This window comes from Moschus berezovskii, chromosome 14 (assembly GCF_049115385.1).
Source record: "Moschus berezovskii isolate FMDL1 chromosome 14, NW_MosBer_1.0, whole genome shotgun sequence".
Lineage (NCBI taxonomy): Eukaryota > Metazoa > Chordata > Mammalia > Artiodactyla > Moschidae > Moschus > Moschus berezovskii.
This window is the reverse complement of record NC_142473.1, coordinates 52244268-52258131: the sequence shown is the minus strand read 5'-3', so window position 1 is coordinate 52258131 and position 13864 is coordinate 52244268. Positions and strand designations below refer to the sequence as shown.

At 39.8% G+C, this 13864-nt stretch overlaps 1 protein-coding gene across 1 annotated transcript; it reads right to left on the bottom strand.

Annotated features, from left to right (window-relative positions):
- Window positions 1-3106: 3106 nt before the first annotated feature.
- Window positions 3107-4051, bottom strand: LOC129553896 (olfactory receptor 51I2-like). The gene has a single exon (XM_055422587.2). It carries the CDS (start codon window positions 4049-4051, stop codon window positions 3107-3109), a length of 945 nt encoding a protein of 314 aa, XP_055278562.1.
- Window positions 4052-13864: the final 9813 nt, after the last annotated feature.

Sequence of the window (13864 nt, the reverse complement as noted above, 5' to 3'; positions counted from 1 at the left end):
GATTATTTGAGTTTCTTTGATTCTTGTGTAAACATGTGCATCCTTGAAAAATATAATTTCGACTCCTCTAATAATTAAACCTCTTGACTAGATGCATGACTTGTTTTCTCAGTTTAAAAGATATATTTATCTTCACAGATTTCTTCTATGCCTAATATGAGTCCTGGCACCTAAAGGTGCTCAGTAAACACCCACTGAATCGTCATATGAGGCTCCTTTGTCATTTAATATCTTGCAGGTCTCCAGCCTAAACTAAGACTAATGGTACTGAATATGTTTAACCATAGAAGGCAATACACATACAGGACAAGAACTGCAACATTTTTCAAAGCAGCATCTCTGATTCAAAATCATACGAACTTGGACTCAGGAGTCAGACTACCTGCATTCACCTCCTGCCTTTCCACTGGCTAGCTTTGTGATCCTAAATGATTAATGTAGTCTATGCACCTCAGTGTCTGCATCTTTAAAACTGGAATAATAATTTTATCTGTATCCTAGTCTTGTTGATAGGGCCTAATGATTGCTTTAGTAATAAAATATACACTAAAACAACAATGAATCTTGACTGTCATATAACAAGTTATGAAGAAATGTTGTACTTAGTGTTACTTTACAGCTAGTTAAATGAGTATTGGTGATTCTCAGTGACTGGTGTAGTTAGTCCAGTGAATAAAGAGATCCTGTGCAGTTAGTCCTGACAGTTAATCCTGCGAAAAATAAATATTCTATCATTTTGTTTTAGACTACTTATGCTATATTAGCCTTTGACTGCAGAGTGAACATTCTGGATAGCACAGACTTCTGAATTGGGATAAAGAGAGCAAAACTGTGATGTGTTTCCAATATGCACCAGGAGAGTTAAGGTTCTGGGGCCTAGAATCAGGCCCCCATGGATACTATCATGGGCCTGCCGCAGCCCATAGTCACATCTAGAAGGGAATAACTCTCCCAGGAAAAGTACTCCCTGTCCCTTTGAGAGAGGCAGAGAGGACCATTTGGAAAGCACCTTGGTAGAGCAGAAGCAAAACACTCAGGTTTCTCTCTTATGAGGCTCACTTTCTCCAAACTCATTATTGTTATTTGCCTTCCTGTCTCTCCCCTCTCTCTCAAGTACTCTCATTTTACTGAAACATAATGTGTACATTTTATAGAAAAGTAGAAAACACAGATAAATAATAAATCTTCTCAATTCTCATAGCCAAAAATAACTACTAATACATTTTTGTTACGTGAAATTCCCTCAGTCGTGTCCAACTCTTTGTGACCCCATGGACTGTACTGTGCCAGGCTCCTCTGTCCATGGAATTCTTCAGACCAGAATACTGGACTGGGTAACTGTTCCCTTCTCCAAGAGATCTTCCCAACCCAGGGATCGAATAGACGTCTCCTGCATTGCAGGCAGATTCTATACCATCTAAGTCACCAGGAAAGCTCAAGAATACTGGGATGGGCAGCCTATGCCTTCTCCATGGGATCTTGCTAGCCCAGGAATCTAACCAGGAGCTACCAGGGAAACCCAAATTTTTATTACCTCCTCCAAATACATTTTGTATGCAAATGTATGAATGTTGAACAATAATATTATATATTATGGCTTTACCCAGAGTATACTTCACCATACCTTATAAATAGGGGGCTTCTCAGATGTCTCAGCGGTAAAGAATCTGCTTGCTAATGCAGAGGACATGGGAGATGCAGGCTCAATCACTAGGTCCAGAAGATTCCCTGGAGGAGGAAATGGGAACCCACTCCAGTATCCTTGCCTGGGTAATCCCATGAACAGAGGAGCCTGGCAGGCTATGCAGTCCATGGGGTCACAAAGACTTGGACATGACTGAGCACACACACCACAACCGTGCTATAAATAATTTTTGTACAAGCTTTCATTTGAAATACTAGATTACACTGGTCCCTACATTCTGCTAAGCTATCTTATCCTAGAAATCTGTTGTTGCAGCCATATATCTTTTGACTAGCATATATTTTTTTGTCTTTATCTTCATATTTTAACATTTAGGAGGTATACTCTATGCCTGTCCATTTTTTTCTTCTTTTTAAGTAATTTTGTGGGAGAGTGATCTCAATTGTACAAGGATTCTAAATTAATTTTTAAATCATGTTGTTGCATTCCATCATATTTCAGAATTAAGTCAAGTGAACTGGGGGAAAAAACAACATACTCAATATTTGTTTAATCGTTCCACCAAGGTAGTGCTTTTTGTGTCCATTCATTCAAGCTCACTTCTAAGTAAAGTATCTGATAAGGGGTTTATCCCCAAAACATGTAAGGAGCTCCGACTGTAGCTAAAATCAAAGACAAAATCATACCTGATAATCTCATTTGACTATGTGCTAAGGAGTTAAATGGAAGTTTCTCTAGCAAGGATATACAAATGGCTAACAGGTATATGAAAAACATGATATATTTGTGTCATTAATCATTAGGAAAATCCATATCGAAACAACAATGAGCTGTTACCACACCTCTGTCAAGATGGCTATTAAGTAATAATAAAAATAACAGTAACAACAAAAGACAACAAATGTTGGGAAGGATGTCAGTCACTTGCACACAGGTTTTTTAATGTAAAATAGTGCAATTGCGATGGAAATCTGTTTGGAAGTTCCTTTGAAATTAAGCTATTGTAGAAATTTTGAAAAATTAAAAAAGACTACAAATTTTAAAGTAGGACTACTTTTAATATAATCTTCAGGAAAAGAATTATTTAACCATTGTGACAGTTTTTCCCAATGTAATAAGTAATTTTTTCTATGACAATTCAATTTAAAATGGATAAAAGAAACATGTAACAAAATGAGGGATTGATTTTAGGAGACACATCTGTGGATTAAAAAAAAAATGAGCTTTTATTTATTTTTTTTTTTTTGGCTAAATTACACCTCAGTGTAACTAGGCAAAACCTGTTGGCTTCGGTCTTAAATAGTGCCAGGCTCTCATCAAATATCTGGTGGAAGAAATCCTAAGAGTTGATTTCTGCCCAAAAGGAAGTTTAAAAATTTGTCAAAGCAGGTCTTGAAAACCCCAATTTGTGAAGTAATAGTAAATATCCAGTGACTTTTTTCCTTTCCATGAGCATGTGATTTAAAACTTGGTTCCCACGAGCATTCTGCCAAGCCTCCTTCTAATCTGTTTGGTTTTGATGGAATAGATGACAGGGTTGAGCATGGGAGGCACAAAGAGATAAATGAGGGACATGACTGTGTGCACAAATCGGGGGGCGTGCTTACCAAAACGGGCAGTCATGGACACACCAATCTTGGGCACATAGAAAATGAGCACAGCACACAGATGTGACACACATGTGTTGAGTGTCTTTAACCGTTCCTCCCGAGATGCAATGGCAAGTACAGATCTCAGGATGAGCACATACGAGAAGAGAATGAGTGAAGAGTCCAGGCCGAAGGTAAACATGACAATGAGGAGACCCAAAATACTGTTGATGGTGGTGTCACCACAGGGAAGGTGGATGAGATCTGGATGAAGGCAGAAGGCATGGGACAGTACATTGGCCTTGCAGAAGGGCAATCTCTTCAGAAGAAAAGGCAGTGGGAAAACCATGCAAAAACTGCGGATGATGGCCCACAAGCCCATGCATACAACACGGGAATCTGTGAGAATGGTGGTGTAGCGCAGAGGGTTACAGATGGCCACATAACGGTCAAAACTCATAACCAGCAGGACCCCTGACTCCATCAAAGGGAAGAAGTGGATAAAGAACATTTGAGCCATGCAAGAATCAAAGCTGATCTTCCTTAAGTGGAAGCAAAATGTGCCTAGCACGGTGGGCAGTGTGGAGAAAGACACACCTAGATCATTAACTGAGAGCAGGGACAGGAAGTAGTACATTGGCTGATGCAAACTCTGCTCCTTCTTGACAATGAAAAGGATAAGGCCGTTGCCCACAATGGAGACAATGTAAAGGGGACCGAGGAGCAAGAACATCCAGTGTTGGGAGCTCTCCAGCCCTGGGAGCCCTGTCAGGGTGAAAGTTGGCAGCCCTGAGCTGTTGTAGAGGATACCTCCCATGCTTGGAGGACTTGTACTGTAGGACTTGCACTGTAGGACCACCACCTGCAGAGAAGACAGACGCACAGTTCATTCATGACCTATTTTAAGTCTCTCTTATGCCATCCAGACCCTTACTTTATAGCTTAATCAATTTTGTTTACCACATCACATCTTGCCCACCTTGCTCCCGATGGTTTCTGGAAATGCCTTAGTGTTTTCAGGTTATCCAGTTGGCTCAACCGGTCACATTACCTTGCTCTGTACCTGTGCCTATCTCTACCATGCTCTTCCTCACATTCAAAGCTATGAACTTGTTATCAATATACAGGCATCACTTTGTTCAAGATCTAAGACATCATTCTCCTGATGACTACTTCCTGGACTGTTGTGAACATTCCAATAAATATCAAGCTGTAAACTTTTGTTCTTTCCACTCTCTCACTCTACTGAATATCTGCTGCTTCTCATGACTCACCAGCTCTCTCACTCATATTTAGTCTCCCATTCTTCCTTATATCACTCCAGTCAGAAGGTAGATGAATAGAAAGATACTTGTCCACAGCAAGAACCTTCCAGACTGTCATCAAGATGTATTAGATGCCCCCACTTTACCTTTTCATCCTTCTATTCTTTTATCCTATGGCATGAAGTTTCTGCATGAATAACTTAGTATACTGGAAGTCTTTTCTTAATAATATCTTTCGAACTGAATTGTATCTAGCTCCTGAAAACCACAGGATTAATAATCAGTTCTCTATATCATGGAACAGGTTCTTATCTGTGTTTTCCAATTTTTTTGAATAATACTGAAATTGTGCCTGAGACTAAGACTCAGAAATCCAAACATTATGTTGTTTCCGTCTTTCCTTTACCTACTACATTGAATTAGACCACAGTCAATGAAAATACTGAACCCTAAGTGCATCTGCCAGCACTTTTCTGCAGTTCCTTGCTCTTACATTCTTGTACTTTATATCCAAGACAATACATTTGTAAGTCCATAATAATGCCCTCTTAATGAATCTCTTCCCTTTACATCATTCTCTAATCTGGAATAGGTCTAATATTTCCAAAGGGCAGCTCTGCAAATGGGACCATTCTGATTAGAAAGTTTGAATGTCCCTTCACTTCAAAAGTGTCAAAACCAAACTCACAAGTCTAGAGTTAAAGGCCCTCTGTAGTCCTGTACTAAATCAATATTTTTGGTCTCAATTCTCAGAATTTCCTACTTGTATCTCAAACACCCAGACTGGTTATCCGTATTAATCATAGCAATATTCTTTGCTATTATTTAATCATTATCTACAGCTCCCCAGCTACCAGAGTTTCCCAGGATGTCTGAACATATCTATTTAAACCACCGTTTGGGGCCAAGGATCAACGATGCCCTCCTCTTCCATGAAAATCTGACCATTCACTGCAGTGGAGATAACTGCTCTCCTCTCTTTACCACTCTCATAAGCTGTAGATTTACATCTCCTTTTGTGCCTATTTCTTTGCCTGTTCTGCATTACAGCTTCCTATTATGGAGTTATCATAGTTCCTGTTGAAGTATGAAACTTATCTCCCCTGCTGACTCACCAGCTCCAAGAGAACAACACTGACACTTATTCATTGCTTCAGTCCCTGCTGTGCTCAGTGCAAGGCCAAACACAGGAGATGCACTCAGTAAGTCACTGATCCCACAGGATTTTGATTCTCTTTGTCTGTATATTGGAGGGGCTAAGGAAATTTGCTAATGGGGTAGTGAAGATCCAAAAGTATACGACTGTGAAAACCCTTAGGACCAAATATTTTGCAACTCTGAGTTCTAAACCTGCTCTAAATCGACACCTCCAGGCTTTCATCTGCCTTTGTCTCTCCACCTGAATTAGGACTCCTCTATAGCCACTCCAGTACTATTGCCTAGAAAATCCCATGGATGGAGGAGCCTTGTGGGCTGCAGTCCGTGGGGTCGCTGGGGAACGGACACGGCTGAGCGACTTCACTTTCACTTTTCACTTTCACATATTGGAGAAGGAAATGGCAACCCACTCCGGTATTCTTGCCTGGAGAATCCCAGGGATGGGGAAGCCTGGTGGGCTTCCGTCTATGGGGTCACACAGAGTCGGACACGACTGAAGTGACTTAGCAGCTTAGCAGCATTCATTTTTCTCAGGGTGCATTTTCCTCTCCATTCTGCATTCTTAAAAATCTCTTTATTTTTCCTATTTGTAATTTCTTCCCAAATATTTCTGTTTATCTCTGTATGCAATATGCATATCCCTGATTTAGAGAATTTTTAAGCACTAAATAGAGTCTTGCCAAGTGGCTTCCAAAGCAGCCAGTGTCTTTTTATAGAACCCCTCATACCAGTTTGTTTTCAGAAATGGTTAAGAGTGTTTATTTATTTAGAATCTCTACCTCCAAACTGTAGCCTATTGGAGTATCCCTGCAGAGAAAAGTATTTCTGAATCTGAAAGCATGGAAAGATTTCAGAGAACAAGAGGACTAAGTAGAAAATATAGAACCAGGAAAGTGAAAATATACAGAAAAATTTAAAACAACAAAAACAAAACCACCTGACTCCTATAGGAACGTCCTTTCTGTCTTCAGATTGGCATAACACTCAGGATTTCTAAGCTGAGTCAGGGTGCCTTAGAGCCTGAGTCCGGAGTGTCTGACACTCCACCTTACCTACCTGAGAGAGTTCATGGAGGGTGCAGAGGAAGCAAGAGCAGTTGTGGGGGCCCTGCCCATACCCCCTGCCTCCTCTGCCAACTCCCTGTGCTGAGCAATGTAAGGCTGCATCCAGGAAGTCCCTTGAGTATTTATCAGCTCAGGAGCTCATGGGCTGCTGGGAATATGGAGCATCTGCAGTGTTCTTTCCTCTCTGACTTAATAGTTTGTTGCTTACATGGGTATGTAGGAATAGGAATGATCAGACCTGGAAATGACATGCGAGGATATTGTATCTAGTTGCTCATTTTATAAAAGAGATCATTAGAGCCTAGAAAGGAAAAGAGGCATGTCAATTTTATAGAGCTTGTTAGTGGCAGAACATGTAAACTATGTCTTCTAGGTTAGTTTATGGCCTTTCCACTTTAAACTATGATCAACACCGACAAGAAATGCTATATCCTATAAAAAGTGCTTAAAACCCATGTAAGTTAGGCATTTGGATTTATTCAATCTTATGAAATTCTCTCCTGGATTATCCTTCAAATTGACCCCAAGCATGATAAGAAGTACTGGTTCACTGTGGCTGACCACACACATCCCATAATTACAATTCAAATTATAAAAATTATTTGGCTTGATTAAGAAAGTGTTAATATATACAGCTGCCTTCTTCACAAATATTTATTGGACACCTACTAGGGTGACGACAGAGGTAATGAGGCTTAACTGATAAGATTTTGAGCTCACTGTACCTGAGCTTCCGTTCACCTACCTTGAGAAAGTTTCCAATATACATGCAACCTCATTTCTTCACCTGTAAAATAGGTTATCATTATACTTTAGTCACAGACTGATCAGGATGACTAAGCAACAGAAAATAGACAAAGGCATTTAATTGGCTTTTGGCTGCCATATAACGCTTAATAACACTTAAAATACTGAAGCTCCACTATTTTGATCACCTGATGCAAACAGCTGACTCACTGAAAAAGTCCCTAATGCTGGGAAAGACTGAAGGCAGAACAAGAGGATATCGGAGGATGAGATGTCTGGATGACATCACCAATGAAACAGACATGAACTTAGGCAAACTTCGGGAGATGGTGAGGGACAAAGACGCCTGGTGTGCTACAGTCCATGGGCTCACGGAGTCGGACATGGCTAGGTGACTGAACAACAAGTGGTTGCTTAAACCCTAAACATTTTAGAGAAGATGTGTGCACATATACAGTGGAATATTACTCAACCATAAAAATAACAAGCTAATGCCATTTTCAGCAACACAGCTTGACCTAGAGTGTGTCATAATGAGTGACGTACGTCAGACAGAGGATATACATCATGTGACATTCCTTGTATGTGGAATCTATAATGAAGTGATAACATGAACTTACAAAATAGAAAGAGACAGACTTAGAGAACAAACTTACCGTTGCCAGGGGGAAAGGGATAATTAGGGAGTTTCGGAAGGGCACGTAAACACTGCTCTATTTAGAATGGATAACAGACAAGGGCCTATTGTAAAGTACAGGGAACTCTGGTCAGTGTTATGTGGCAGGCTGGTTGGGAAGGGAGTTTGTTGGAGAATGGATACTTGTGTATGTATGGCTGAGTCCCTTTACTGTCCACCTGAAACTATCACAACATTGTTAATTGGCTGTAGCCCAACACAAATCAAAACCTTAAAAATATATAATATAAAAAGAAACTCAAACATTATGTCTTGAATGTAAAACACTGGGAGTGGTTATTAAACTAAGTGTACCAAACAATAAGTTATTGAATAGCTTAAATAACTCAGTTCTCGGAAGATACTAGCAGATATACCTAGACGGAATAGTGATTAGTAGCAAGGATGTATACTTGAACCAGATCAGGGAGGGTGTAAGGGGTTGGGATTAGAAAGAACCTCTCATATACCTAACACTGATCTGAAATTAAACAGGTGGAAAATTGCTATAGCTTCTCAACGATCCCACTCATACATAAGTCAGACCAAAGGACTTAACACGTCATGTAATATACCCATAGATTTTCTCATAGTCACACTGTCATGGAAAAAGGTCAGGAACAAGCCAACCCCTAATCAACAGGCATGGATTTACTTGAATTCTATATTTTTTGTTCTTCATGGGTATTTTTTTTCTAAAGTTCTCAAATTAAAAAAAAAGATACTTCATTTTTATTTATGCCAAGTCACAATCCCTAACCTACAGGTCTACAATAGGTATATGTTCACAAAAGTCACTATAAAACAAGCCATTCATTTAGCATTAGACACAAATTTATCCTGGGAATGTATAGATGAATCAATATAATAATTCCTAGTCAGGTCTGGGAGACTCCTAAGGAAACATTTGTAAATTCTCAGTGAAAGCAATAATTATAGATACAAAGAGATTTTAGGGAAGAACAAAGGAAGGGAATCTCAAATATTCTAGGGCAATCAGAAGAGATTTCTAGGTGCATGTAATAGCTCTCCTGATTTTCAAAGAATGGGCAAATATTTCTAAAATAAATGTAGTAGGAGGAATGTCAAAGTATGTCAAAATATGGCAGATGTAAAAACATGAGCACCGCTATGAGACCTTAAAAGGAAACACTGGAGAAGAGTGGGTGTAGAACTGTGCAGCTATATATTCAAAAAGGCAAAAGGTGAAATAACCCTCCACAGGACCCAGATCCAATACAGTAATCCCTCCTATGCCCTATGCTCCTCCATTGGAGTGATTCCAGAAGGCTCTCCAAGAACCAGCACCAATGGAGAAAATATCTTCTCCTTCTGCTCCATAAAGAAAATATTGTGGCATTTGCTTCCATTGGCTCAAGCAGACACATAGACTAGATGGACCCTGGACCCACTTCCAGCTCATAAAAGATTGCTAACCTTAATCTTGCTTAAAGAGACTAGGTATAATTCATCTTATTGCTTTAAAAGAATGGAATATTAAACCAATAAAACAATATGAACAGTGGACGTTAAATAATAGGATGAGGCTAAAGAAGCCCACGGGCTTCCCCTGGTATCTCAGATGATAAAGAATCTGCCTGTAATGTGGGACATCTGGGTTTGCTCCCTGGGTCAGAAAGATCCCCTGGAGAAGGGAACGGCCACCCACTCCGGTATTCTTGCCTGGGGAATGCCATGGACAAAGGAGCCTGCTGGGTTACAGTCTGTGAGGTCAGAAAGAGTCGGACATAACTGAGTGACTAAGCAGCAGCAGCGAAGTACAAAGCTCTCTTCCGATGTATCTGATGACCTGGCGAGCAGAACCCTGTGATGGTGAGCATATCATTGTAATCCCATTTCACAGCAGCGAAACTGGAACAGAGTCTGAGCCTTTTCTCCATGTTGGAAAGGTACAAATCCAGGCAGAGCCATGAACTTCCTACTTAATATGCTAAATTGATAAAGACTGTCACCTGCAATCATCTGTTGTTCATCCTTCAGATGATGCAGATTTCTAAAGTCAAGAGAAGGATACTGAGTATCTTAATTGATAGAATGTGATGTGGAAAATATTAGCCCAGAAGTTCCCAAACAGCTTTTCACAGGTACCTAAATGAGCCAAATTGTTGCTTTCAAGTCCCTCGGATTTAAGGAAGCAAGAAAAATACTGGCACTGAAAACAGGTCGTCCACTTATTATGTCTGCTGCTGCTGCTGCTGCTAAGTCACTTCAGTCGTGTCCGACTCTGTGTGACCCCATAGACGGAAGCCCACCAGGCTCCCCTGTCCCTGGGATTCTCCAGGCAAGAACACTGGAGTGGTTTCCATTTCCTTCTCCAATGTGCGAAAGTGGAAAGTGAAAAGTGAAAGTGAAGTTGCTCAGTCCTGTCCGACCCTTAGCAACCCCACGGACTGCAGCCTACCAGGCTCCTCCATCCATGGGATTTTCTAGGCAAGAGTACTGGAGTGGCTTGCCATTGCCTTCTCCGACTTATTATGGCAGCAACTTCTTTAAAAGTCATATTTTTAACAGAGCCAAAATCACTATACAGCAACATTCTTTCAAAGAATATTTATTGGAAGCATTGGGGGCAGGAGGAGAAGGTGATGACAGAGAATGAGATGGCTGGATGGTATCACCGACTCGATGGCCATGAGTTTGAGTGAACTCCGGGTGTTGGTGATAGACAGGGAGGCCTGGCATGCTGTGATTAATGGGGTCAGAAAGAGTCGGACACAACTGAGCGACTGAACTGAACTGAACTGAACTGAATCTGTGGATATACTCTTTAGAGTATATAAAGTCTGAGCAATAAAATAAGATAAGATACATTTATGATATGCTTCAAAATTCCAAGTGCAGTTGATTTTTTATTCACTATATTCAGATTGTAATGCATATAGTATTTAAATAATAAACAATATGATCTTTATATAAAATTATTCTTTAATGAGATTATGATCAGTTTTAGGGTAAAACATTATACCATATGGTAATTCAGTGAAGCATAAAGAGATGGTTCATAAGCAATATAATAATTTATTAACTGATTCTTCAACTACTGTGTATGTTAGGTATGTTTCAAGCCATTTGATAGAGACTGAAGGGTACAAAGATAAATAAAACAGTCCCTGCCCAGAAATTGCTTACAATTTAGTTGAGGAGACAAAGTACCAAACAAGGTGATATGACTAAAGTACAATTCAAGTACAATGGATACAGAAAGCAGGTATGGAACAGTTCTACTCAGGATATAGGAAAATCTGAGACAAGATACCTCTTCAGACTATGGCTGATGCACTTGATATTTTGAAGCCAAACTCTGAATTTTATATTGATTCTTGCTGAATAAAAGTAATGAATCAATAAATCAGGTATATTATTAGAAAAATTTTAAAGCAGTTCATTTTATGTGCTCCTTAAAACAAACATGTTAGGTAGATGAATCAGAGATCCCACTTTACAAATTAGGAAAGACTGAGTTTAGTTCACTTATTCAAGAAGTCACCTCTATGGATAGGTTAAGTAACCTTACGGTGGTGAAGATTTCACAATACGTATGTGCAACAAATCATCGCATTTTATATCTTGAACTTACAGCAGGTATATGTCTATTATATCTCAATAAAGCTGGGAGAATACAAGAATAAGGGGGAACTATGTCACATTTCATTTGCATTTCTCTCAGTGCAGGGAATTATGAAGCACAGAAGGAGAGGAAACATTTCCTAATATGAGATTCTGACTTAAGGACATTTATTAATAATCCATATGTTCATCTATTAATTTTTTCACTCTTGATTTCCTGCTGCTATTCATTCATTATTGTTTATTCATCCTTTTTTTTTCATTCATTCTTTTACATTGCTGTCACATCATTAGACACTATTTGAATGAAGGCTCTATAGTGGTCCAGTGTGGATGGACAAAGCTTTTGATAGAGCTGCTCCTTTAGGGAGCTCAGATTTCTTGAGGGGAAGCAGATAAGTATTCAACAGTAGGAGAGAGTTTCTGGAGAGATATAAACAAATGGTTATTAAGTTCAACGGACTTTGGCAGGGTCAAGTGCCTACATATTTCAGGGTCTCCCATGTGAAAAGAACATGCCCAAAATCCTAAAATCTAATATTGACTACTTAAATATTATAACATTGTATGAGGGTGCTCCAGATAAACAGAACCAATAGAGTATGTGTGTAACTAGATATCTTAAATTTATTATAATGAATTGGCTCTCACAATTACAGAGACCAAGAAGTCCAGACCCAGGAAAGTCAATGGCATAGTTCCTGCATAAATTTGAAGGTTTGAGAATCCAGAGAGCCAGTGGTGTAAGTTTCAGTTCAAACCTGAGACTGAAGGCAGGAGAAGACTAATGTCCCAATTCAAAAACATTCAGACAGAAATTCCTTTCTTATATACTCAGCTTTTTATTCTATTCAGGAATTCAGCGGTTTGCTTAAGGCCCACCCCTACTGGGGAGGACAGTATGCTTTACTCAGTTTACCAATTCAAATAATAAACTCATCTAGAAATACCCTCACTAAAACACCCACAAATAATATTCAACCACATACCTAGCCTTGAGGCCCAGTCAAATTGACACATGAAATTAACCATCACAACTGTCGTACTCTAAAACTTTTCAAACAGCAGTATAACAAGGTTTCTGGTTTCTGACAACATTGAAAATCAGTCACCAAGCTTAACTTGCATACTGGTAATGATATGATAAACAGCCCATAATGATTCCAGCTGTGCCTCTGTCTGTTTCAGAATTGTGCAGGCCCATAACCAGAAATCCCAGCCATGTCACCAAGTGTCCTGAAATGAGTTCCCTGGAAAAATCTCTTACCTTATAGTGGTATTTGTCATCCTCTATACTTTATTTTTTTGGGCTCCAAAATCACTGCAGATGCTGATTGCAGCCATGAAATTAAAAGACGCTTACTCCTTGGAAGGAAAGTTATAACCAACCTTGATAGTAATATTCAAAAGCAGAGACATTACTTTGCCAACAAAGGTCTGTCTAGTCAAGGCTATGGTTTTTCCCGTGGTCATGTATGGATGTGAGAGTTAGACTGTGAAGAAAGCTGATCGCCGAAGAATTGATGCTTTTGAACTGTGGTGTTGGAGAAGACTCTTGAGAGTCCCTTGGACTGCAAGGAGATCCAACCAGTCCATTATAAAGGAGATCAATCCTGGGTGTTCATTGGAAGGACTGATGCTGAAGCTGAAACTGCAATACTTTGGCCACCTCATGCGACGAGTTGACTCACTGGAAAAGACTCTGATGCTAGGAAAGGTTGGGGGCGGGAGGAGAAGGGGATGACAGAGAATGAGATGGCTGGATGGCATCACCGACTCTGTGGACATGAGTTTGAGTGAACTCCAGGAGTTGTTGATGGACAGGGAGGCCTGGTGTGTTGTGATTCATGGGGTCGCGGAGAGTCGGACACAACTGAGCGACTGAACTGAACTGAAGTGATTGTATTCTTAAAAAGGAGACCATTTTTATGTCTCTAGAGAACATTGATATAATTGATTGCTGGATAAAACCCAAGACAGTCCAGGCAAGAACTGACCCAATACACTACAAGTTTGATCATAGTATGTAAAAGGCAGCACTATCATCCTCCAGAGTGACCTTCTCCTCTTTGGGTGTCCAAATGATTCTGCCCTCAACATCAAATCCTTCAGAGCTTCTAAATAAACCACAG

Coding starts and splice junctions, on each gene's coding strand:
- LOC129553896 (XM_055422587.2), bottom strand. CDS start 4,051: ATGGGAGGTATCCTCTACAACAGCTCAGGGCTGCCAACTTTCACCCTG.